This window comes from Martes martes, assembly GCF_963455335.1.
Source record: "Martes martes genome assembly, chromosome: 11".
Classification (NCBI taxonomy): Eukaryota; Metazoa; Chordata; class Mammalia; order Carnivora; family Mustelidae; genus Martes; species Martes martes.
The window spans coordinates 24124078-24147777 of NC_137899.1; the positions used below are offsets into that span (position 1 = coordinate 24124078).

At 39.0% G+C, this 23700-nt stretch overlaps 2 protein-coding genes across 2 annotated transcripts in view; one reads left to right on the forward strand and one right to left on the reverse strand.

Moving 5' to 3' along the window:
- The window catches only part of FBXL13 (F-box and leucine rich repeat protein 13), a gene marked incomplete at both ends in the record, with an annotated part of 240961 nt that overhangs the window by 97174 nt on the left and 120087 nt on the right, over nt 1-23700 (forward strand). Inside the window, one exon of the mRNA XM_080818712.1 lies at nt 22444-22496. Coding sequence (XP_080674838.1) covers nt 22444-22496 — 53 coding nt within the window. The remainder of the gene's footprint in view (nt 1-22443; nt 22497-23700) is intronic.
- The window catches only part of LRRC17 (leucine rich repeat containing 17), a 30508-nt gene continuing 12576 nt past the window's right edge, over nt 5769-23700 (reverse strand). The window contains exons 2-4 of the mRNA XM_080817957.1: nt 18964-19862; nt 10955-11110; nt 5769-6509 (exon numbers count right to left, since the gene is read on the reverse strand). Of these exons, the coding sequence (XP_080674083.1) occupies nt 6112-6509; nt 10955-11110; nt 18964-19726 (1317 nt within the window). The 5' untranslated portion in view covers nt 19727-19862 and the 3' untranslated portion in view covers nt 5769-6111. The remainder of the gene's footprint in view (nt 6510-10954; nt 11111-18963; nt 19863-23700) is intronic.

Below are 23700 nucleotides of genomic sequence, written 5' to 3' on the forward strand. Positions count from 1 at the left end.
AATGTGCTAGCCACCCAAACTCATTCTCTGTCTCTAGAAAAATGGACTATTTAAAAAATCTGTTGTTTGAAGAAAGAAAATGGACTCAAGATACAACATTCAAAGTTTTGGTTTGACCTAATATTTTCATGTTAGCAATGGTGGTTGAACCCTGGGGTGACTTTCTGAGAAATGACAGGGCACATATCTCTGGAAGCTTTCATTCCTAGTTTGTTGATTTTTTTTTTTTTAATCATAAAGGGGTGTTGAATTTTGTCAAATGCTTTTTCCACATCAACTGAAATTTCTTCCTTCATTCTATTAATATATTGTTATTACATTGATTGATTTTTTTTTTTTTTTTGATGGACAGAGATCACAAGTAGGCAGAGAGGCAGGCAGAGACAGAGAGGAGGAAGCAGGCTCCCTGCTGATCAGAGAGCCCAACGTGGGGCTCGATCCCAGGACCCTGGGACCATGACCTGAGCCGAAGGCAGAGGCTTTATATTCAAAATGAATATTGGCCTGTAGTTTTCCTTTCCTGTGAGGTGTTTGTCTGGCTTCTTTATTTGAGTAATACTGGCTTCACAGAATGAGTTAGGAGCCATTTTCTCCTTGTCTATATTTTAAAAGAGTTTGAGGATTGGTGTTATTCTTTAAACGTTTAGTTGAATTTTCCACTGAAGCCATCTGGTCCTAGGCTTTTCTCTGTTGAAAGTGTTTTGATTGTTGATTTAATATCCTTATTTGTTATAGACCTATTCAGATTTTATGTTTCTTCTTGAGTCAAGTTTGATAGTTTGTACGTTCCTAGGAATCTGTCAGTTCCATGTAGGTAACCTAATTTGTTGAGGTGCAATTTTTCATAGTATTCTCTTATAATCCTTTTTTATTCCTGTGAAACAAGTAGTAACACATGCACTTTCATTTCTAATTTTAGAAATTATAGCCTACTTTTCTTAATCTGTCTAGCTATAGCTTTCTTAATTTTTGTTGATCATTTCAAACAACCAACTTTTTAGTTTTTTATTGTAGTAAAATATACATAACATAAAAATGACCATTTTAACCATTTTAAGTGTACAGTTTTGTAGCATTAAGTGCATTTGCATGGTTGTGGAATCATCATCACCATCTTCCTCCAGAACTTTTTAAGAGATTTTATTTATTTACTTGGGAGAGAAAGAATATGAGTGGGGGGAAGGGCAGAGGGAGAGCGACAAGCAGACTCCCCACTGAGTGGGGAGTCCCCCAATGTGGGGTTCAATCCCAGGACTGAGATCATGACCTGAGCTGAAGTCAGATGCCTAACCAACTGAGCAACCCAGGCACCTCCAGAACTTTTTCAAAAAGTGTTTTTGTGGGTTTTTTTTTTTTTCCACTTAAAAAACTGAAACTCTGAACCATTAACTATTAATCCCCCATTTCCCCTTACTCCCAACCTGTGGCAACTACCATTCTACTTTCTCCTTCTATGGATTTGACTACCTCATATAAGTGGACTCATACCATATTTGCTCTTTTGAGCCAGATTTCTTTCATTTAGCATCATGTCTTTAAGTTTTACCCATCTGGCAGCTCATATCTGGATCTCCATCCTCTTTAGGAGTGAAAAATGCTGTTAGCTGTATATATCACATTTTATTTATCTCTTCATCCATCAGTGGACCCAGGTTGCTTCCACTTTTGGCTGTTGTGAAATAATGCTGCTATGAACCTGAGTGTTCAAACTAGTTCAAAGTAGATACTTTGGTTTTTATCGATTCTATTGGTTTTCTATTTTCTATTTTATCCCCACTCCAATCTTTATTAACCTGCTTGCATTGGATTTTCTTGCTCTTTTTTATTTTCTTAAGGTGGAAGCTTAGGTTATTGATTTGAGGTCTATATTCTTTTAAAATGTTGGCATTTACAGCTATAACTTTCCTAGATTTTTTTTATCTGTTTCCCCATAAATACCTGTTCTGATGCCTAGACACAAAGTCTGCTGGGAAGTTTGGGATGGAGAGGAAATGGGCAACATGAAGTTGCAACTTGTGTAGAGAATACAGAGAGGGTCAAACAGTAAACAATTCTGTACTATGCAATGGCATATGTTCTTTATATCAGATAATGATATACCTTATGTATATAATATATATCTCATACATTGTGTCATATATAGAGATAGATGGATCTTAGGTAGTTATTTGTCCAAGATAGCCAAAAATACTGCCTTAAGTTTTTTGATATTTTGTGGTTTACTTAAAAATATTTAGTATTTATCTGGGGCACCTAGGTAGCTCAGTCAGTTAAGTGACCAACTTTTGATATCGGCTCAGGTCATGATCTCAGGGTCGTGAGACCAAACCCTGTGTTGGGCTCCATGCTGGGTGTGGAGTCTGTTTAAAATTCTCTCTCTCTTTCTCCCTATTCCCTCCTACCTCCTCTTGCTCTAAAATAAATAGATAAATAAATAAATAAATAAATAAAATTCATATTTATCTAGAAATGTAATTCTGTATTTCTTAGTACAAAAGTCTTTATCGTGGAAAAAATTAAACATGCAAGCCTGAGTAGAACTTCTGAGGAAGTTAATGTAATACCTATCTCATCTTCATGTTTTAATTTGCTAAAGAGTGTTTAATGAAATCAGTTTTAAATCCTACTACCCTGAATGTATCAAGATCAAAACCCAACCTCAGCGATGTTTCATCTTTTCAATTTTTTCCCAACAGCCAAGGTTAGTCAATCTATTGGTATATCTGTAATTATACACTTTATTGGCAAGAAGTTTGACATTCTGATTGCTACCTTGAAGATAAATATCGGCTGATCATTTGAGCTGTTTGGTTGAATGACTACAAGAGTTGTATAAAATCCTTGCCAGCAAAAACTTCAGAATAAAATTAACTCTAAATTGTTATCATGAGGGCAGAGGAGAAAAATGTTTGCTATAATATTGTGACAATTAAATATGCAGAGTATATGCTAAAACACTTCAGCAAACATTTGGCAAGGGGACACAAGTGATCTCTAAATTCAGGAGTCGTGTTGTTGCGCTTTAGTGAAACACAGATACATTGGGGATGAGAAGCTCCACTTGCTGCGATTTTTCTCCACTCACTCAGTGACCGGCAAGAGAGCAGTTCAGAAGCAGCTTTGACTTGTGAATACCCCTGTAGTTGCATGTTTATGTTTCTAGAACTTGTAAGAGTGAACTGTTTTGAACAGAATTATAAAGTGATTTGTCAGCCTCCCTGCCCATTCGTGTTGTTCTTATTCACTCAGCATCAATGCTGATTTGTTAATCACAGATTACATCTTCCCCTTCACTCACCAACACCTCCCACCCCCTGAAGAAAGGAGCCTCGATGTCTCATCGAATTTAGGCAAGTCGATTTTCTATTTGCTTCTATTTGCCAGAGTGGGAGAAACAGACAGAACTTAATTGATCTCGGGTGTAAGCTCCAGAGGATGAATGGTCAGTAAATGAAAAATCTGAACTCCTTAATGTTAAATATCTTTCCAAAATAACCAGGCATTAGGTCAGAGATGACTCAGACTTAGGACTCAAGAGACCTTAGCTTGCAGTGAATCTTATTTAATTTAGAAAAATTAGGGAATTTGAGGACTAGTAGGAAAGTTAAAACAAACAAAACGAAACAGAACTTGAGTATTTATCCAAATATTACTCAAGTATTTGGATAAATACTCATTACATTTAAACATGTATGCTCAAATATGTAGATCTCAGGATGATCATATTTTTGACTGTCATAAAATATACTTATTTTTTTAATCTCCTGACCTTCATCATCTACTGAACAGAAGGAAGGTTCAAAGGCAAGTTATTCAACTCTCAAGAAATCAGCAGAAGATGCACCAAATTATTCATTCTATCATTGATCAACTCTGTTTCCCTGAAAAGTATAAACTCTGATACAGATAAGGGGCAAATCCTAAGCTTTGAAAAATGTACTTCAATTTTGGTCCTGAGAGATATTAGCAACTCTAACTTGTTTTTGGATGGTATGGATCAATTTCTATTGGAATGTGTTTCAGAGCTTTATTTCCCAGTAGATCTGGAAGATGACACTTAATATAAAAATCAACCAATAAAATCTCCAACTAGCCTCCGAAAATGGAACCAGAGAGTAACTGGAGCCCTTTCTCTGAATCAGATTTCATCTCCTTTCTTTCTAGAACCCTTGTGTCTGCACTGTTTGCCTCAGTCTCCCACCCAGTCTTTCTCCACCATCAGAACTGAAATAGGTCTATTGTCCTTAATATTCTACTCTGAGAGCTGACGAACATTAACACTCTAGTAACGTTTTAACAGCTGCCTTTAATACCTCACAGTGAATAAGGTGAAGATTTGCACCCCTAACTCAAATCACTGGTAAAACGGGCAGAGCAGTTAGAGCCTCAGAATCCAGCCATTTCCTGAACCACCAGCTCCAGCAATTCTTCCAGCTTCCCATTCTCTTGGTTTCCTATATGTATTAATACAGATTTAAATGACTTGCACCAAAGACTCTCTGCTGCTCACTGCCCTCATGTGTGTTTCTGGAGAAAAAAGGCTTAACCTGTCTGAGACCTATTCCTCTCTTGAGGTCTGATTCTGTGAGTTCTGATGTGAGGCAGCCATGGCCAATGGTAACTTCTAGAGTGCTCTGCACTCCTGCACAGCAGAAAAGGCTTCGATGGACCTGAATGTTGGCTCGGCCACCTGCCAGCTCCGTGACTTTGTCCAGGTGACCTAAACTCTAAGCCTTGGATTCCTCATCTAGAAAAGGCAGATAATATGACCTACCTCAGAGGGATCTTGTGGGAATGAGCAGTAGAATATGTAAAGCTTTTAGCACAGTGTCTAGCATCTAGTCGGTGCATACGAAACACTCAATACTATTTGTCGTATATCATCTTTTATGCTTTGTGCAAGGATCACGTAAGACCAATTGCTAAACTCTGTAGGAATACCTTGATATAAAAAATGAAAATGCATTCAACTCAGTGTGAAAGGGAAATTTCTATAAAAAGGAAAAAGCGGCATTTTTAAGGATATGTATATATCATTTTTAAAATTTTTCTGATAGTATAGCTGTATCAAAACACCAGCTGATGGGGTTAGGCTCCGGGTATTTCCTCTTTTTCTGCTGATCCATTTTCCCGAGTGAGCTAATTTTAACCTGCAAACCTAAATCCTGGGGCTTCTCTGGGACACCCCCTCTTTACTCGGTTGTTTTTGAGATCACTGACTCCTGTTTGCTTCTCCCTCATCCCCAATCTTGACCCTGAATTCTAATTTCATCCTTTGCTTTATGCTTGACATATTAGCTTCGCAGGAAGGGCTCAGGTCCTTCCCACAGGCAGGTGGCTTTCTAGTCTGAACTCTGTTAAAAAATCAGTGCTATTTCCACATCCTCTAGTGTTTACACCTCTTCATTACTCATGTTTCACACCATCTACAGCTTCTTCAGAGTCCCGTCTTCTGACCAATCTCCAATATAATTCCCAGATTCTCTATTCATTTACTTGTGACAACTCTCCTTCAGGTCTAGCTTGACAGTTTTTTATAAGAATCAGTGAAGAGTACTTGAGAATTTGGGTTTACCTCATTTTGGAATACACAGGAATCTGAAATGGAATTTTAGTCTATGTACATTTTAGTTTATGTACACACTGACTTACTGAAAAAAAAAAGTGGGAGGGGGCAGAGGGGAGAGAATGATATTTTATCATCACTAAGTGTTCATATATTTTCATTTGATCTTGAGGTATGCACAAGCAGCTATCACAAGGCATATAAAAATGAACCAAGTTTTTTTTTTTATTTTCAAAAAGCAGTGAAAACATTTATACAGGACATTATGAAATTCCAATGCCATCATTAGGACCCAACTCCTGCAGTTACTGGTGCAGAATCATCACCAAAGGCTGGTCTGCAGGTAGGTGGGCAAGCAGGATCAAAGTATTCCCTTGAGTGCTAGAATTCTCTCAATAGTAATACTCTTACTAATAAAGGGAACCTTCCCTTAGCTGGATAACCCGGCGTCAACAGGCAACACAGTTCATCCCAATGTAAACATGTGGTTTTCTGACACCGGAGGAGCAAATACAGAACTTGCTGGAAGCAGAACAATTTCTCAGTTATCCCAGTATAGTGATCCTCACGCTTTGCTTCTTTGCTGCGTGATCCCTATGTATTCTTTCCCATTCATCCTCTTCCGTATCCTGGTCAAATGTTTCAGGGTATGCTGGTAATTTGTCTTTGGGGCATTCTTCGAAGTAAGTGCGAATATATTTTCCCACAAACCACCCTTTGTACTCTTCAGGCATTTTGCATTCCAGGCCGTTGTAGTGGACATTGTAGTGATGTTTTAACCAGTAGTAGAGGTAGTGGATATTGTAGTCACATCTCCAAGGATTATCTCGGAGCCATAAGAGTTTCAAAAAATACAAGTCTTCTAGTACTCCGTAGTCAAAGTTTTGTAGACTGTTGTTGGATAAATCTAACTCTTCTAAATGTGTGAGTCCTAAAAAGGCGGCTAGAAACAGAAAATATTTATTAACGAGACGGGTAGCTGGGTCTTATCCAACTGCAGGGTGTATTATCAGGACAAATACAAAAAAGTAAGAGACTTAATTCGCCTGGTTGAAAAATGAAGAAAAAGACTGCCCTCCTCTCCTTTTTCTTAGAGCGTTTACTTGAGAAAACTTGCAATTTTAAGTACTTTACACTCTCTCTGAAATGCATACATATCCTTTACAAGACTGGGACTTCTCTCAACTTACGAGCCAGGAATGTCTTTCCCAAGGACTTGAGAGCCATCTCTGAAATGTAAACATCAAGGGTGATAGCAGCCCTATCTTCCCCTTCCTGCAGACCTGAGGGCCCTTGCTCCTTCCCAGTTGCAAAACTACCTCTTCATGTAAAGATGGAGGTTGTTTTTCCCTGGATAAAGCCAATTGGTCACCTCAATGACCAGATAGAGTGAGAGGCACCATGTATGACAAATAATGCTGTCAAGTCCTCTCACTTAAGGACTAGTTATTTACCCTGAAAACATGTATCGATTGGGTTGTCTGCTTGGCTATATAAAAGGGGAAGATTTCTGTCTTTGCAATTTCTTAGAAGATTTCTTGTGAAGTGCATTACATTCTGGTTGGATGCTTATTCAAAAATAAAAGCTTCCCCCTCTCCCCCCACTACCTTTGTGGAGAGAATTTCTGTGTTGGGAAATTCTGGTTTTAATTATACTTTCCTAACAGTATATACATGTCTAAATGCAAAATTCTGAAGTATGTTTTTACTCACACAAAGCTTTTTCCTGGATTTAGTTGACTAGAATACATTATTTTATTTGAAAAATCAGTTTTATGTTAGCTTTCCAAAAAATGTATTTTGGTCTCGTGCTCGCTTCGGCAGCACATATACTAAAAATGTATTTTGGTCTCAACTGCATTTTTTGAAATACTCGCTGCAAAGATACCACACAAAAAAGCATGAATTAGGAAAATATTTCAAATGTAAGACATTAGCGCATAAACAATGAAAAAATGTGTATGGTGATGATTTGACAGTTCCTGGGATATCAGCAAACTCAAAATGCTGCAAAAACAGCCCTTTCTCTGTTTAGAGGAAGGGAATTTTATCCCCATAGAGTCCAAAATGAAACAGTTTTTATCAACATTTTGAAAACATCTGGTTGTGTTTTGGCAAGCTATGGGAGCTGTCTGCTTTGAATCCATATGTATTTAATTCTGCTGGAGGGTGGGTAATTAACAAATATTAAACATATAACACAAAAATAAGACAAGAAAAACCTTTTTCTTCCCCCCCTCCAGGAATAAAAAAGAAATCTAAACCTAGATTATCCCTATTTCAGTTGATGTAGACTAACCCTGGAACTTATTGGTCAACTTTGATTTCAAATATTTTGTTCCTATTTCAAGCATTTTCTCATTACTGTTTTAAAATACTCAGGGCATACAACAATGGCCTTATTTTGAGTTTGGAAAATGTGCTCTAATACCAATACCATGAACCATTTTCATATCATTTGTTTTCAGACAAAACTCATAATTTCCTCTAAAAAGAATTCTTTCTATTTTGGTGCAAAAGCAATAGCTTGGATGGGAGGGTTGGGAACAGGCAGGCGTCTGGGGAGGAGCAAAAGGTCAGCCCGTGTAATGACAGTTTTGAAGACACCGCATTTTTTCCCCCTATTTGCTAATATTCTGTGAACCAACAATCTCAAAATTTACTTTCATCAAAACAACTCAGCCCTTCAGACTGAAAGCATGTGAGAACATTCCTAGATTTTATTTTGTAAGCGCTGTAGTTTTTACTTAAACTCTACGTATTCAAGTACTTGGGAAAGGTGGATTTCACCTGTTTGTTAAAGGAGCTCAAGCCCCAATAGGGTGTCTTCTTTCTCTCTTCTGCAACAAAGTCTGGCATTTCATGAGATTGTTATTTCACGCCTTTTAAAACCAGTAAATCTCATTGCATTTGTGTGTACCTACCAGCAAAAGTAGTTAACTAAGTCTACTTTGGCACCGTTTCATCTCATTGGTCCTGAAATATAGAAGGTCTTTAATCTTAGTATTTTTTAAAAAATAAGTAGGCTCAACATGGGGCTTGAACTCTACAACACTGACATCGAGTCGCACACTGGAGCCAGCCGGGCGCCCTCAAGGTCTTTTATTTCAAAACCTCTTTAGGTCATTTTGACTTATTGAAGAGCTGAGATACTTTTTGTTCCAGGAAAGCGGTTGACATTTGGTAGGTGTTCAACACATATTTGTTAATGTAGAGAATACTTTCCTGGGACTGAATTGAGCAAAGGAGAAAAAAAGACTACTACTGCTGGTAACACTTCACCTTGTGTGTCAGCAAGGAAAACACACCAGGCAGACGAGTTTGAGAGGACTTCCGGAGATCTCAAGGATGGTAAAGGAATCCTTGGAATTTTGGCAATTTCTTAACTGATGAGGGAAAAATATCACTAGAAATAAAACAAACCCATTTTGCACTATTACCTATTTTTGCATTGTTTTCTCATTTTTCTCTAGTTTTACAGACTGTGCTCCCATTATAATGAAGATATTGTTGTGCCATTCCTCACCACTTTAATAAATGTAACTTAGGCCATAGAATAACAAACATTTTAGTCTCTTTTAGAGGTAACTCTAAAACTCAATTGCTTGGATACTTTTGATGGGTGTAAGCCCAGGGGCCCTGGGCTTGCTTGCTTACATGCTTGGTCTTGAAGCTCTTTGGTTCTCATGCAGCAAGAGAGGAGTGTCTCCACCTCCAGATTCTTCCCCCTATGGCCTAGCTTTGTGGAGACTGGCTGCCAGGGATTGACCTCCACACTAACATGATGATCGCTTCAACTGGGAGAAGAATGTCTCTGTTGTAGTCTTATTCACTGTGAAATGAAACTTGCTTTTGATCTCACAGTTTTAAGATACCCCCAAGTTTACGCCATCTATACAGGCCAAGATGTAAGTGTAGCATAGCGCTGTCATCATGTGAAAATTTTAAATTATCATTTCTTAATATTTTAAAAAATGATGTTATTAACACTAAAATAAGCCCTTGTAGCTCCGGAACATTCATTCTCAATTTGCACTTTCTACAATGTTAAAATCCTACTGTTCTATTCATGGTATTAAGTTTACCAGTAACAACTGAACTGAAGCAACAATTGAATGGAAAATATTTATGATATTAACATTGCATTATTAATAGTATTAAAATAATTTTTATAGATGGGATTTTTCAAACTGAGGTAGCACTATGAAGGCATGTATTGTCAGATCAAAATGGCAGTGATTCTCAGTTCTTTCCAAATCCATTATGTTTATATAATGTACCATGCTTGTTTTCTCCAGAGGCTTTGTTTCTTATTAGCAAATGGGAGAAGATTTGAAGGATGGAAAAAGAGAATTAATCTGGATCTAGCATTAGATAAAATACATCTGGCTCTGGCTTGAGCACATTTTATCTTAATTTATGAGCTCGGTGCTTAGCAGATTGTTTCGAGTTTACTTTAATTTTTCAAAGGTTTTAAAAATTATTTTTTAAAGATTTTTTATGTATTCATTTGAGAGAAAGTGAGCGAGAGAACATGGGCAGGGGCAGGGGGAGAAGCAGACTCCCCCTGAGCAGAGAGCCCGATGCAGGGCTCCATCCCAGGACCCTGGGATCATGACCTTAGCCGAAGGCAGACCTTTTTAAAAAATTTTATTTATTTTTTTAGTGATCTTTACACCCAATGTGGGGATTGAACTCACGACCCGAGGTCAAGAGTTGCACAATCCACTGACTGAGCCAGCCAGGCACCCCTCAAGTTTATTTATTAATTTTTTTAAAGATTTTATTTGTTTATTTGAGAGAGAGAGAGAGAGAGAGAGCACGAGTGGTTGGGGGGCACGGGGGGTCCAAGGGAGAGGGAGAAGCAGGCTCTCTGCTGAGCGTGGAGCTAGACCTGGGGCTCAGTCCCCAGGACCCTGGGATCATGACCTGAGGTGAAGGCTGACACTTAACCAACTAAGCCCCGTGGGTGTCTCATCCTTTCAAGTTCACTTTAAATAAGTCATTAAAGTCTTGCCTTAAACAAGTTGGGACTTAATGGATAGCAAAGAAAATGACAAATCTGAATTTCCCTTCAAAAATCATTACATGTTTAACATATTACTGACCATATATTCTTATTTTTTAAATCTATTCTACAAAAAATACTTTTACTTGGACAACTGAATAACTGCTTCTTAGTAATATATAATATTATAACCTTCATAAAGCAACATTTTGGTAAATATTTTTCAGCATGCCAAACAAGTTCTAATTTAGGCATCATGTTTAATTTAACCTTTTCATTATTTAGGTTAAAAAAATAAATTGCACTTACTACAAATGTTGTCATTAGAAAAAAGAAAGAATACCCATCACCCATTTAAAAGGCTACTCTGTGGAACTTACCAGGATCTATGAATTCAATGCCATTGCTGCTGAGGTTCAATTTTTTTAGCTCATGAACATCTTCAAACTCCTTGGGTCGAAGTTGGTTGATTTTATTGTATGACAAGTCAAGTTTAACAATATCTGGAGGGATGTTGTTTGGAACTTTCTTCAGCTCTGGAAAAATTAGTAACATTCTGGTTATCGAAGTTTCCCCTCACCCCATATTCTCTGTCGCTCTTCCACCTGTGGTTGAAGAGTCGGCTCTTAAAGGGGAATGGAATTATCTAAAGCCAAAGAACAAGACTTAGAATGTGCTAACTCCACCAAAGCCCAGTGGACCAGGTGCATCACACTCAGAGGAACGGATATCACTCTTTGCTGAGTTGTTCAGAGAAACGTCCTTGAGGTGGTGGCAAGAAATCAAGAGGACAGCAGGTATCAGGTGAGGCACTGGGGTTCACTTCTGGCTCTCTGTTAGAAGCACCTGGGAAGCTTTAGGGGGAAAAAAAATAGCTAAAAGGAAATGAAGCCAATCACACCACTCTATGTGTGTCCTCTACCAATGCCTTCCCACCTGCTCTAGGAGTTTTCACTATTAACTATTGCCTTTTTGTTATATTTTCATTTTATCCCTCTCCTTTGATTCCTTCTGCCAGCAAAAAAAGCTCAGGTCTCTCCACCCTAAAAAAAACAAAAAGTTCTTCACCTTGATGGTCCTCAAGTTGCTCTCTTATTGCTGCTTTCCTTGGGTGCTACAATTTGAGAAAGTATAGTCTTGACTTGTAGCCTCTGCTTCCTCATCACCACGTAGTCCCAGAATCCTTGAGATTTAGTTTATACGCCACTAACGCCACTACTCCTAGACGCCTGGCTTCCTCAGGAACAACAACAATAGTATTGTTGTAACTGCTACTATAGAAAAAGCCTCATGGAAGAGGAGTCCAGGTTCTTTTTCACAGCTGAATAGGAAAATAGGGTTTACCTAATTCGTCTTTACTATTTGTTTCTTTTTAAATCGTGCCTTTAAAAAATATAGTTTACATTATGTTTTAGTGTAATATTTGTCCTTTCTATTCATCTTCAGCAGAATACTCTAAGGTTTTATTTAATTTTAAGTAGGGCAAGTGAAAACTTGAAGAGACACATACCTGTTTCCACAAAAGAAAATTAGAAGCAATAAAATGTCCAGATTAACTGACACCTGAGAAATAACATGGTCCAAAGGCTTTCTGAATAAAATTTGTTGAACAGGGTACAGTAAAATATGCTTATAATAGGTGGTATCCATTTATCCATAATGCCCTTTTTGGTACAGAATAATTATTGATAATTTTTTTTTAAATAGTAAACAAAACAAAACCGAAAAACACCACACCACCACCTCTGGTATTTAGGACCTATCCCATAATATATTTACTTTAATAAACACTCGGGCTTATTTTTTCCCTCTTTTAATACTCAGAATCCATGGTTCTAAATGGAATGGTATTGGTAGTTCCTTCTTTAGCATCCTCATTATTGCTAAATTTGCTTTCTCAATGGGATCTTAGTATCTTGATATTTATGTGCAGGAACTGTTCTAGATGTTCTAACAAATACTAAGTGACAAGTACACTATGGGCTAAGTACTATTATTATTCATTCTCATGTTACAGATGAGGAAACTGAGGCACGATTTTCCCATAGCCCTAGGATATAAATACACATGCTAGCTTCAGAATATACACTTCTATCCACTATGCTCTGCCACTGATTCCTGGTAACTTCCTGCCTCATTTAGGCTGTTCCATCTGCCCTAGAATTATCAAGGTTGGCAAAGGGTAAAGTTGAAATTAGGGAACAAGTGAGGTGGAGTCAGTATAACTGGGGTGGCCTTGAGACCTTCCTAGCTCTATATTTAAAATGACATCTCAAAATTTTCAACTGGGCAATAAAATTAATACTACCTTTTCCTGCTTTTCCTCAATGGTAAGTCATTCCATCAGACATGTATACATTTTACTGATGGCTTTCATTTTTGTCCCTTCATGGTGGAGGCTTAGGACAATGCCTAATATATCCCAAATAAACAATGGTATGTGGCAGACAGCTTCTAAAATGGCACTCGGTATTTCATTTTGCCAGCAGACTCTCTTCTGCTGACTTTGACGAAATAAGCTGTCATGCTGGAGGGGCCTATGTGGCCAGAAATTAAGGGTGCCCTCTGGCAAACAGCCCCCAAGTAACTCAGACCCTCAGTCCAACAACCCTTGAGGAACTAAATTCTGCCAGTGGTAGTATGAGCTTGGAAGCTGAGTCTTTCTCAGTTGAACCTTCAGATGAGACCATAGGTATGAGTCCTGGTCAATACACTGATGGCAGCCTTGTGAAAGATCTGGAAACAGAGGCCCAGCCAAGCCATGTCTGGTTTCTTGACCCACAGAAACTGTGAGGTAATAAATGTGTGTTGTTTCAAGCCACAAAGTTCTGGGGTAGTTTATCATAGTCAGCAACAGATAATCCATTGTAAGCAATAAAAGCTAATTAAATGTTGAGTTTAATGGATTTAAGGATACTAAGGACTCTTGTAATAAAAATGCCTTTAAAATAGGGAGTTCTCTTACTTTCTTCTTTGGTAAGGCATGGTTCTGTTTGACCTAGAATTTTGCCTGCCTATATATATATATGTATGTATATACATATACATAATATATAAAATATATACATATAATATTTTATTTATTTATTTGACAGAGATCACAAGTAGTATCTGCCAATATATTGAAAGGTGAAAGATTTTAAGACGAACTTATTATGATGTTGCAACAGTGAGGTAATCCTCCCTTTATGATTATTGAGACCCTAACTGGAAAGCTATATTCTCTTGGTTTCTACATGTAAACAAGGAGAAGGAGATCTCAGCAATAACTAAAAACCATGGACACAACAGAAGACAGATCAAAGAAATAATTTTTTGACATTAAATGTTTGCAATAATTATTGAAAATGTCTGTGGCATCTTCTTAGAAAGCTTTCAGAAGCAGAATAGAGTTTTATTTCACAATACTCAGGATCTCACCTCTTCTTAGTACCTCCACTGCTACCATATTGGTCTAAGCCACTATCAGATCTTGTCTGGATTATCCTCAAAGTGTCCTAAACCCATGTGATACAGTCAAAACATAGATGATGTCATTTTCCCAGATGGCTTCCAATCCTCCAGATGGTAGAATCCTCCAGTTGTTCCCATCTCACTATGAATAAAAGCTCAAGTCCTCATTAAGGTCCAATAAAGCCATTAAGGACTACAGGTCTTCCTTGCCACCAGAGGCAGTATCTTGTAGGTTCTGGAAAACAGGCTGTTTATCAGGACTTGCTTGCTGAACCCACATCTGCTGGGTTGGGCATGGGGTGGATGAGAGAGACCTCCCAAGCAACCGCTGTATGACAAGCTGAAGTGGGTAAACCACAAATTAATGGGTAGAAAAAAATGTTTATGAGAACTCCCTGAAACCCAACTTCAGCAATGTGACAGGCCTGTGGATGTTGGAAAGGGACTATGAATTGCAGAACCAACTTTGGCATTGTCAGCAGTTAAGAATAGGGTAAAAATAAGATCCACAAGTAAAACCAGGAAATGCAACCCAAAGCCTTTACTGGTATGGCTTAGAAAAACATGGAAAAATCTTATTTGTTGTACTGATGGATAAAAAACAGTTTTTTAGTTCTTTTATCCTAAACTTGAATGAGAATTACAAATATTGATGCTAAGTGTGTGTGTGTCTTTGATAAAGATTATATAAATACAGTGGCGCCGGGGTGGCTCAGTTCTTAAGTGTCTGCCTTTGGCTCAGGTCATGATCCTTGGGTCCTGAGATCGAGCCCCGCTTTGGGCTCCCTGCTCAGCGGGAAGCCTGCTTCTCCCTCTCCCACTCCCCCTGCTTGTGTTCCCTCTCTTGCTGTGTCTCTCCCTGTCAAATAAATAAATAAAATCTTAAAAAAAAAAAAAGATTAAATAAATACAAATTTCTCCAGGCCACAAGTTAGGTTTGGTCAGTGCCCCCATTTCTAGACCAGGCACCACGTAGTTATTTGCTGCTACTTAAAATTCTTGGTGAACATTCAAAAAATACTTCATTTACTCTGTTACCATCCTTGACTAACCTTACCCCTCCCCAACCAAAACCTGCTGAGTTTGAGGAATAAATTGGAAAATGTTCTCCATGTAATTTTCCATGTAGTGTGCTATCTTAGTTGTCAGCAGTGTCAGAACTGCCATGAAGGCTCAGTAGCAGTAGGCAAGGAGCCACTAATGACTCTGATTTTACAAATAAAAGCTTACTAATTATTGTTCAAACTAGTAGTGAAATTAACTTCAGAGACAGCTGAGAGCAATTTACCTGCATAATTCTCCCTGGCCCTAATCTTAGAAGTAAAATGAATCCTTAAAAATTACAAATTATTCTGGTAAATGTGAAGCTAAAAGGCAGTTTTCAGCTCTCACTTTCCTGTATTTTTGGCAAATCCATTTACCTCAATATGGCATAAACACGACTTTCAACTAATCTCACATTTATTCCCTTTGAAAGACTAAGTTTTGTTGGCCAAGTGCCTGTCCCCCAGTGAATAAGGCTATTATTTCTTTTTCTTGCTGTCCAACATATAAAGCAAAATTAGTGATCTTTGGGGTCTGTGTGGTCAAACTGGCACATACTGGGGACCCTATGTACACCATCCAACTCATCATCTGTCAGCCAGGAAAGGCACAACTCCTATGTTGGGGAAATCTGTATTTGGGTTTCCTGTGTATCTTCCTGAACGGGGTATATTGTACAGAGCCTAAGAGGAGAGTCAGTACTGGGAGAAAGCACCCAGAAAGCTTTTCTACATTTTTCTTGGTTAACAGATGTGCCTAGGATCTTGAAGGAAGAGATGACACAATGGCTGGGGGCCTGACTGTGACCTTAGAAGGGCAACTTAGCTTCTGTCACCTCAATGTCCTCCTTTATGAGGGTAATAGTGCCATACTGCTCTTTGAGGATTATGAGGAGTAAATTACATAATGCAAGTGAACTACTATGTCTTAGGCACACGGAGCATTTAGTTGACAGCTAATTAATACCACTGATTAAAGCCACTGCTAGTTCTACCCTTGCTAGCATGTCTTAAGCTTCTAGATCGAACGTGTGGAACATAAGCAAAAGTATTACTACAGTTTGGCAGGGATTCTGCGTATTTGACATTTGTTATCTATTTATAGAATGGAATAAGGCAAATGAGAGTAGATTAAATTCAGATTGTCATACTTGAATTCTAGCCATGATTTTTAATTCTATGTATTTTTATTTTTAAAGTTTGCTTAAATTATTGCTTTTGCAGGAGCAAAGAGAGCAGCTCAGTTATTATCATCCATCTAAAGCATATGACCCTGTGCCAGGCAGTACCTGGGAGGAGGTTTAAGACACAACCACTGCCTTTAAACTTATGAGAATCAACAACACACCATGATGAAAAAGAAACAACCAACTGAATCAATATTTATATCAACCATAGTGAAAGCAATCTATGTTGATATTGAAAGACAAAACTACCCTTCATTTTGTAATCTAAAAGGTCTATGCTCTGATTTATGTAGTCATTAACATCTGGAGGAACTTGACCTTTCATGGATAAGCCAGTATTGTTATATATCAAAATGTGTATTCCATGAAACTTTACATTGTTTCCAGTAAATAATATATGTATTTTAAAACAAGGGGCATTATCTGCACCCAATTTATGGGGCATTTCTGGAAGGTTGTGTTTAGACAACAGTAAGTTGAGGAAAGAAAAAATTTTAAAAAGTATCTGTTTTTATAAGTTGACATTTGCCAAAAGAAAATGAGAAAACAAGACAAGGGCAGAACTAGGCTCATTGTGGAGGGAAATGGCCCAAGAGCAGTCAAGCAGTAGAAATGGAAGTCATTTCCCTTCACTTAATTTTTTTTTTCTTTTAAACTAGGCTCCACACCCAGCGTGGAGTCCAACACGAGACTTGAACTCACAACCCTGAGAGTCAATGCCTAACCAGCTGAGCCACCCAGATGCGTCCACATTATCTATTCTTAATTTACAGTGTAATCTAGCTGTAGAAATCTTTAATTTTGTGTTGACGGCATTTTTCTCAGATAATCAATGAACCTAACTCTACGTATTTTCTCTTTATCCCCTATTGTAGCAAGTGCAAATTAACTTTAGCTTGAGGGGAGAGCTTCAGCTATATCGAGGAATTTTTCTAAACCAAGTCTAGGATTAGCAGCTTTGTGTTAGGTTTTTAAATAGATAATTTAGTTTTTAATCTAAGCGTCAGGAAGGCACTCCCAGTAACACATGCTCTTCAGGATGAAACACTAAGTACTCACTGTAACAACGTCAGGGAAATTCCACCTAATCTGGCTGCAGAGAAACAGCGTATACTGACTTTTCTGGAATTCTTTAAAGCTTCCATTGTTGAGGCAGCTTTTTGTTTGAGCATGATCAGATTAAGGAAGATGGCAGGATTAGGCAGACCAAGGTTCGAATCTTCACTTTGCAGCTTACCTGTCAGACCTCAACCAAATGATTGAACCCTTCCTGAGCTTCATTTCTCCCAACTGTAAGTGGGGATCCCACTACTTTCCTGGAAGCTGTGGACAGCGTGGTGGGGGGGGGGTACCTGGAGAACAGCAGGTGTTCAATGAATGAGCACCTTCTCTCAAACTCAGAGGATCCTGGAATGGCATCTCCGTGGTGATGATGCTGGGCTTGTTCTCCCATGGCCTCAGCTCATGTACATTTCACAGGGTGTTGTAGCAAGCACAGCTTTCCATGTCCCATGGCCTTGGGTGTGCTCTAACCAGGTGGCCTTCTGGGTCTGAGAGAGAGGCCAAGGCTTGAGCACTTCTTTGCTGATAAATGAACACATTTTCTCCTGGTTCAGGTTGCCAGCTTCTTCAGCGTCAACAAATTCCTGCTTATGTTTCCCCTGAAGGGAGCCACAAAGAGCATCCTACTTTGCTCTTAACCCCCTCTTTCTGTTCTTAAAGAAACAAAACAAAGCAAAACCTCCTAAAATAAGTGGAAAGAATGATACCATGTTCTGATAGGACCCTAACCCAATGACATCTAGCTTTAGTTGAATATTATAAATAAGTCATTAATTCATGCCAGAAATGAAACAGACACTGTCCCATGGCACGTTATCCCAGGGTGGATTAGCAGTTCCCAGACCACACTTTGAGAACGTCTTCACTAGCCTGTCAAGAGCATTACTAAAATTTCCCATTTTCTTATTTTGTGAATTAATCCTGCACATGGAGACCCTCTTCGGTATCAGACCAAGACTGTGTGGGCGGTAAAACTCAGCAATGATTTTTCAGGAAGTAGTAAATATTCTGGAAAGATTTCCTTAGCCTCATAATTCTTGGATTAACTACTTCCAACTTAGCTCTTTCAATATTTTTAGGTTTTAATTTGGGAACAATAAAGATACAGGATGTTAGCAAGCGTTTATTAAAACCTCGAGGCCAGAGTCTTAGAAGTACGATATGTGCTCACTACATCCCGCTTCGCCTCCCTCCCACAGGGCTCCCACCTCTCCTCTTTCACACACGATTTCCCTTGAGGTACTTTTCCCACAGAGGCACACCATGTTTTTGCTTTAAGTCACATTAGTTAGGCAGCATTTGGACTTGTTTTTATACCCACCTGTCTACCTAAATTATATTACATGGTGATTTACGATAAAGGGGATTCTTGACAGCCACAACTTCTGATTAGCAAGAGTAGGACCCTTCTGGCTGCCCTTCCTGAGCATAGCTCCTATCCTCCTCTGCTGTCCCCCAGACCACCAACCACGTTGCGTCTGAACCTTAGAAAAGCTTGGAGTAGATTCCATTGTCACTGGGGAAAGTCCTCTGGTGGAAGTGACACCAGGAATCCCAACGCGCCGCAGAGTGGAGGGAGGGTTCTAAGATTCAAAGAGCATTTGTTATCAACCATGAAAAGGAAAAACTAAGAAACTTACAAACCTTTCCGTTTGCAGTCCAGCGTTTGGATGGGAAACACGTAATTGTAGCAGAGAGAAGAGTCCACCTCAGGCTTGATGACTGGGGGTCTCCCGGACACTTGGGGTCTCGGGTCTAACCGTTCGCTTTCTTCTTCACTGCATAACTGTTCAGGTTTTAGCTGCCTCAGTTTTTTGTTTTTCAGTTCTTGGGGGCTTTCACACTTGGCGTAGTTCCCCAGATTCCGGTTTCTTGGAATCTGCAACATGGAAATAAGCGTTTCCATCTCACAAGTACAGTGCCAGGGGTTGTCGTAAAGACGCAGGTAGCTCAGGAGAGGCGTGTAAACGAACACCTCCTCCGTCAAGACTTTGATCTGGTTGTGCTGCAGGAGGAGAGTAGTCAGTTTATTTAAACCAAAGAAAGCGTCGCCCTCAATTTTGGAGATCTCGTTCTGTTGCAGATCCAGGCTCTTCAGCCTTTTAAACTTGGAAAACATCTTGTTCTTCAATATGCGGATCTTGTTTCTTGCTAACAGCATGTGCAGCAAATCCTGAGGCCAGTCGGGCAGCACGTAAACTAGTTTTCTCTCTTGACAGTCTAAGTATTTCTCGTGGAGATACGTGTAGACTTCGCAGGGGAGGCCTGGTGCGTAGCGTTTGACGGGGCTGGAGTTTTTCCTGCTCCCACCGGCCCGGCCATGATTGGCTCGGCCTCTCGGACTTGCCTTGCGAAGTTCCGCGGCTTTACAGAAGAAGAGCAGAATTACCACAGTAACCACGCGCATCCTGACATCCAGCTGGTCCCAATTACTTGGTGTGACAGACAGAACAATGAAAGTATTCCTTTGAAATCCAAGCTTGGGCAATCTTAACTAATGCGGTTCAGAACGATGAGACCCAGCTGAGGTATGGTGGGAGGCCCTAAATTGCAAGAGAAAAAAATACATGAAGAACCATTGTGAGCGTTGTGTCATTAACAGCAGCTTCAAAACAAAACAAAACAACATTTATTTTCTTTATATATATTTTACTGTAGTATAATTGATGTATAACATTATGTTAGTTTCAGATGTATAACATAATGATTGGATATTTGTATGTATTGTGAAATGATCACCACAATAAGTTTTTTTTTTAAAGCGAAGACATCGCAATTAATAAAGGCACATTCTGAATGGTGGTGTAGTGGGCCCTCCCATTTACCTGGTTTGGTGGCTAAAAGTTTGGGCCCTGAGTTAGAATGAAGACTCTCCTACTTTCTTAACTATGTGACCTCATAGTCACATAGTCACATAGTGCACCTGGGTGGCTCTGTCAGTTAAGTGTCTGCCTTCAGCTTAGGTCATGATCCCAGAGTCCTGGGATCAAGTCCTGCATCAGGCTCCCTGCTCAGTGGGGAGGCTGCTTCTCCCTCTGCCTGCAGCTCCCCCTGACTGTACACATACACACACACACACACACTCTCTCTCTCTCTCTCTTTCTCTGACAAATAAATAAATAAAATCTTAAAAACAAAAGAACTATGTGACCTCAGGCTAGTTATTTAACCTCATCTTCAGTATCTGTAAAATGGGGCTGAGGACATGGTGTAGTATTGTCAGGAAAATGAAACAGGCTCATGGGCAGAAGACACTTATCAGTGCCAGGTCCCGGGGAAGTACTCCACAGTGCTAGGGCTTAGCATTAGGAAAACTGAAACATGTAATGTATCAGCACATTGGATTCAAGACATTCAAGAGATTCTTTATAGCCTTGAGACATGCAGGAAAAAAAAAAGAGTAGGTCTCCAATGGTTGTCCTCCCCAGCTCATTTTTTTTCTTTCCTGGACTATCTCCCAATTAACCAACCACAATGAATGTGAGATCCAGAAATGCCCAAAGTATACTGCCCTGTCCTTGTCAAGTCTTGTATATCTTGGCTCAAATGTCACCTCAGCAAAGCCTTCTCTGAGCACTGTATTTAAAGTGTCACCTTTTCCACTTGCTAGCCACTCTCTACTCCCTTTTTTATTTTTCTCCATCGTACTTATCACCATCTGTCCAAGTATATATTATACTTCTTTTGTTTACCATCAGTCTCCCCCACCTAGGATGTGAACTTCCCAAGGGCAGGAATTTTTGTCTTTTTTGTTTACTGCCATATTTTTGGCACTTGTAGAGTTTCTGACACACAGCAAGTTCTCAATAAATATTTGTTGAATGCACGAATTACCTACTCTCAAGTAACAATTCTATAAAAATATTAATATCATCAGCTTAGTTATTACATTGTTTTCAGAATCTATTTTCTGCCTTAACAGGTATTACTGGTGACTTCTAAGATCTGCACACTGTAAAGCACTGCTTTCATTTTTAAATTCTGAGAGTGATTTTGGTTTGCATTTATTACTTAGGACACAGTCCATTCTTGGAAGAGGAAGAGATGTTCAAAATCGGTTTATAATGAATAACATTGCTGTTGTTATTATGGTGGGGCTAAGTGGTTATGAGCAACAGATGTGTTTTCTATTCATTGTAGCAGTGTGAATGCAAGGATCAACCCCTTGCCTGGAGTCTTCCTGCCTGAAGGGGTCTTCCCCACCTAGAATGACTTCTCCCTCTTTGCCTCGTGCATTCCTCCCCTTTACTCTTTTGTTTCCTCTCCCCTAGATCCTTCTTTTCTGTCTCAAATTTGGAGTTTTACTTCCTGTCGGTCTAGACCCGGAGTGTGGACTGTGTAACGCTCTGCTATCTAGGTCTTTCTGTACGTGCGTCAACTTCACCGAGACCATAAACTGTACAGTTCCCTCTGGTTCCAGACTTAATCAGGCACTTGACCTCTCTAATCCTTTGTGTCCTTCTCTGCAATTCATTGTAAATTGTATGTAAATCTCATTTATACAAATTATAAATATTTTGTTAATTAGTATGCATGCTGAATTATTTATAATGTCCATGCTGATGTATGAGGGGGATGTGTGCAGATGACTGCAACTTACTTTAAAATGCATTAAAAATAAGATGGATTGAAGGATGGATAGAAAGATGGATGTAGAAGTGAATATGTGATAAAGCAAATACAGTGGAAGTGTAGTGGGTTTATTTGCAGTGTACAACTCTTCAAGTCTTTCAACTTTTCTGTGTTTGAAAATTTTTACAATAAAATCATACAAGAAAACAAAAACCAAAAAATGAACAAAAAGTCATGCCGCAAAAAAAGCAGGTTGGTTTTCTTCCCAGCTAAAAGCTCTAAGTATATACTGTTTTTCCCAAAGCAATATTTTCCTTTTTTCCCCCTTTCTTCTGTAATCCTCAAATGATAATAAACATGTGTATATATTTTAATTTTAAAGCCAGAAGAAATTGGTTTTCTGGGAAAAGGAACCATATACTTAGAACAAATTACTTGCCAAGGTTTTTGTTTGTTTTCTAATGAATACATCGCATTGAATGTAGGAAGGAAAATTTTAAGTTTAAACATTTGCGCTATGTTGTTTAATGATGTTTAACTTGTTTGATTTAGGCCTCTGTAGAAATCTGCAAGAGCTGAACGTCTCTGACTGCCCAACACTCACAGTGAGTATATGAAGCTTATTTTACTGTTTTTTATATAGATTCAGACTTGCTATATTGCAGTGCCAATACACAGAGATTTTTGCCAAAATACAGGTACGTGTGCTCATTTAGGATCAAATGTGTAAAAAAGCAAACTATGTTAAACCTTGGCAAGAAATTTTATCCCATTTGTATAATGCTATTATTAATGCTGTAGCTATATGACCAAGGTTGGAGTCTCTGGAAAAGTGAAAACTATTCAACAATTATACAAAATTAACTATGTTTATATTTAGTGTCATGTGTGTCTGAAACAGAAAAAAATGGGTCCCAGGAATGACAATGGGCTCATTTTGGTGGTGTTCATGTCTATCAACTGTGTGCCAATGAAGATGGAAATGAGCCTGTAACCCTGGCCAGCTCCTTCCTGGTCCCTGTCTCCAAGCCTTTCTTTTACTTCCAATCTGTCTTGCCCCCTGTGAGCACATACACTTTCTAAGAGGCAGATCTGATCATTTCACTCCCATTTTCCATCATGGATAAATACACTCGCCATCTACACTATTCCTTGAAGTCAAAGCTCTTTAACATTACCATACCTTGGAGACTCTCTGTGGTCTTGCCTCTGCCTCCTCCCCCAGCCTCATCTTGCTCCAATTCCTGCACACACATGAAGTTTCAGCAACCATACAGTGTTACACTTTCTTTGCTACATGAGCCGAGCTGCTCCTTGCTGTTTTGCTTCTGCTGGGGCTGTGCTCTTTGCATGGAATGCCCTTTTGCTTTGTCCTCAGGTATTGCTTTCCTCTTTGTTGGGCTTTAAACCTTACTTTAGGTACCACCTCCTTCACCTCCTTTACCAAGACATCCCTGTCTCCCAGGGCTGGGCTCGTTGCTGCTCCGCTGGGTCCCTAAAACAAGTAGCCCTAATCACAGCATTTCTGCCTCCTCCACTAGCCCAAGAGGGCCAAAGGGCAGGAGACGTGTCTTGTTTTCTGTGGTAGTCACAGCACACAGCACACATGTTGGCATATTAAATAGTCTACATCTGCTTAATGAATGAAGTTGTACAGAGATCCCGAGCAGGTAATGGGGAGCATGGCATAACACTTGAGGTTCCATCTTGGGTTGACATTTTTGTATTCTTAATGAACGTTACAAAAGTGAGTATGATCAACCTAGAGAGAGAAAGAAGGTATGAGAAGAGCCCTTAGGATGGAAACTT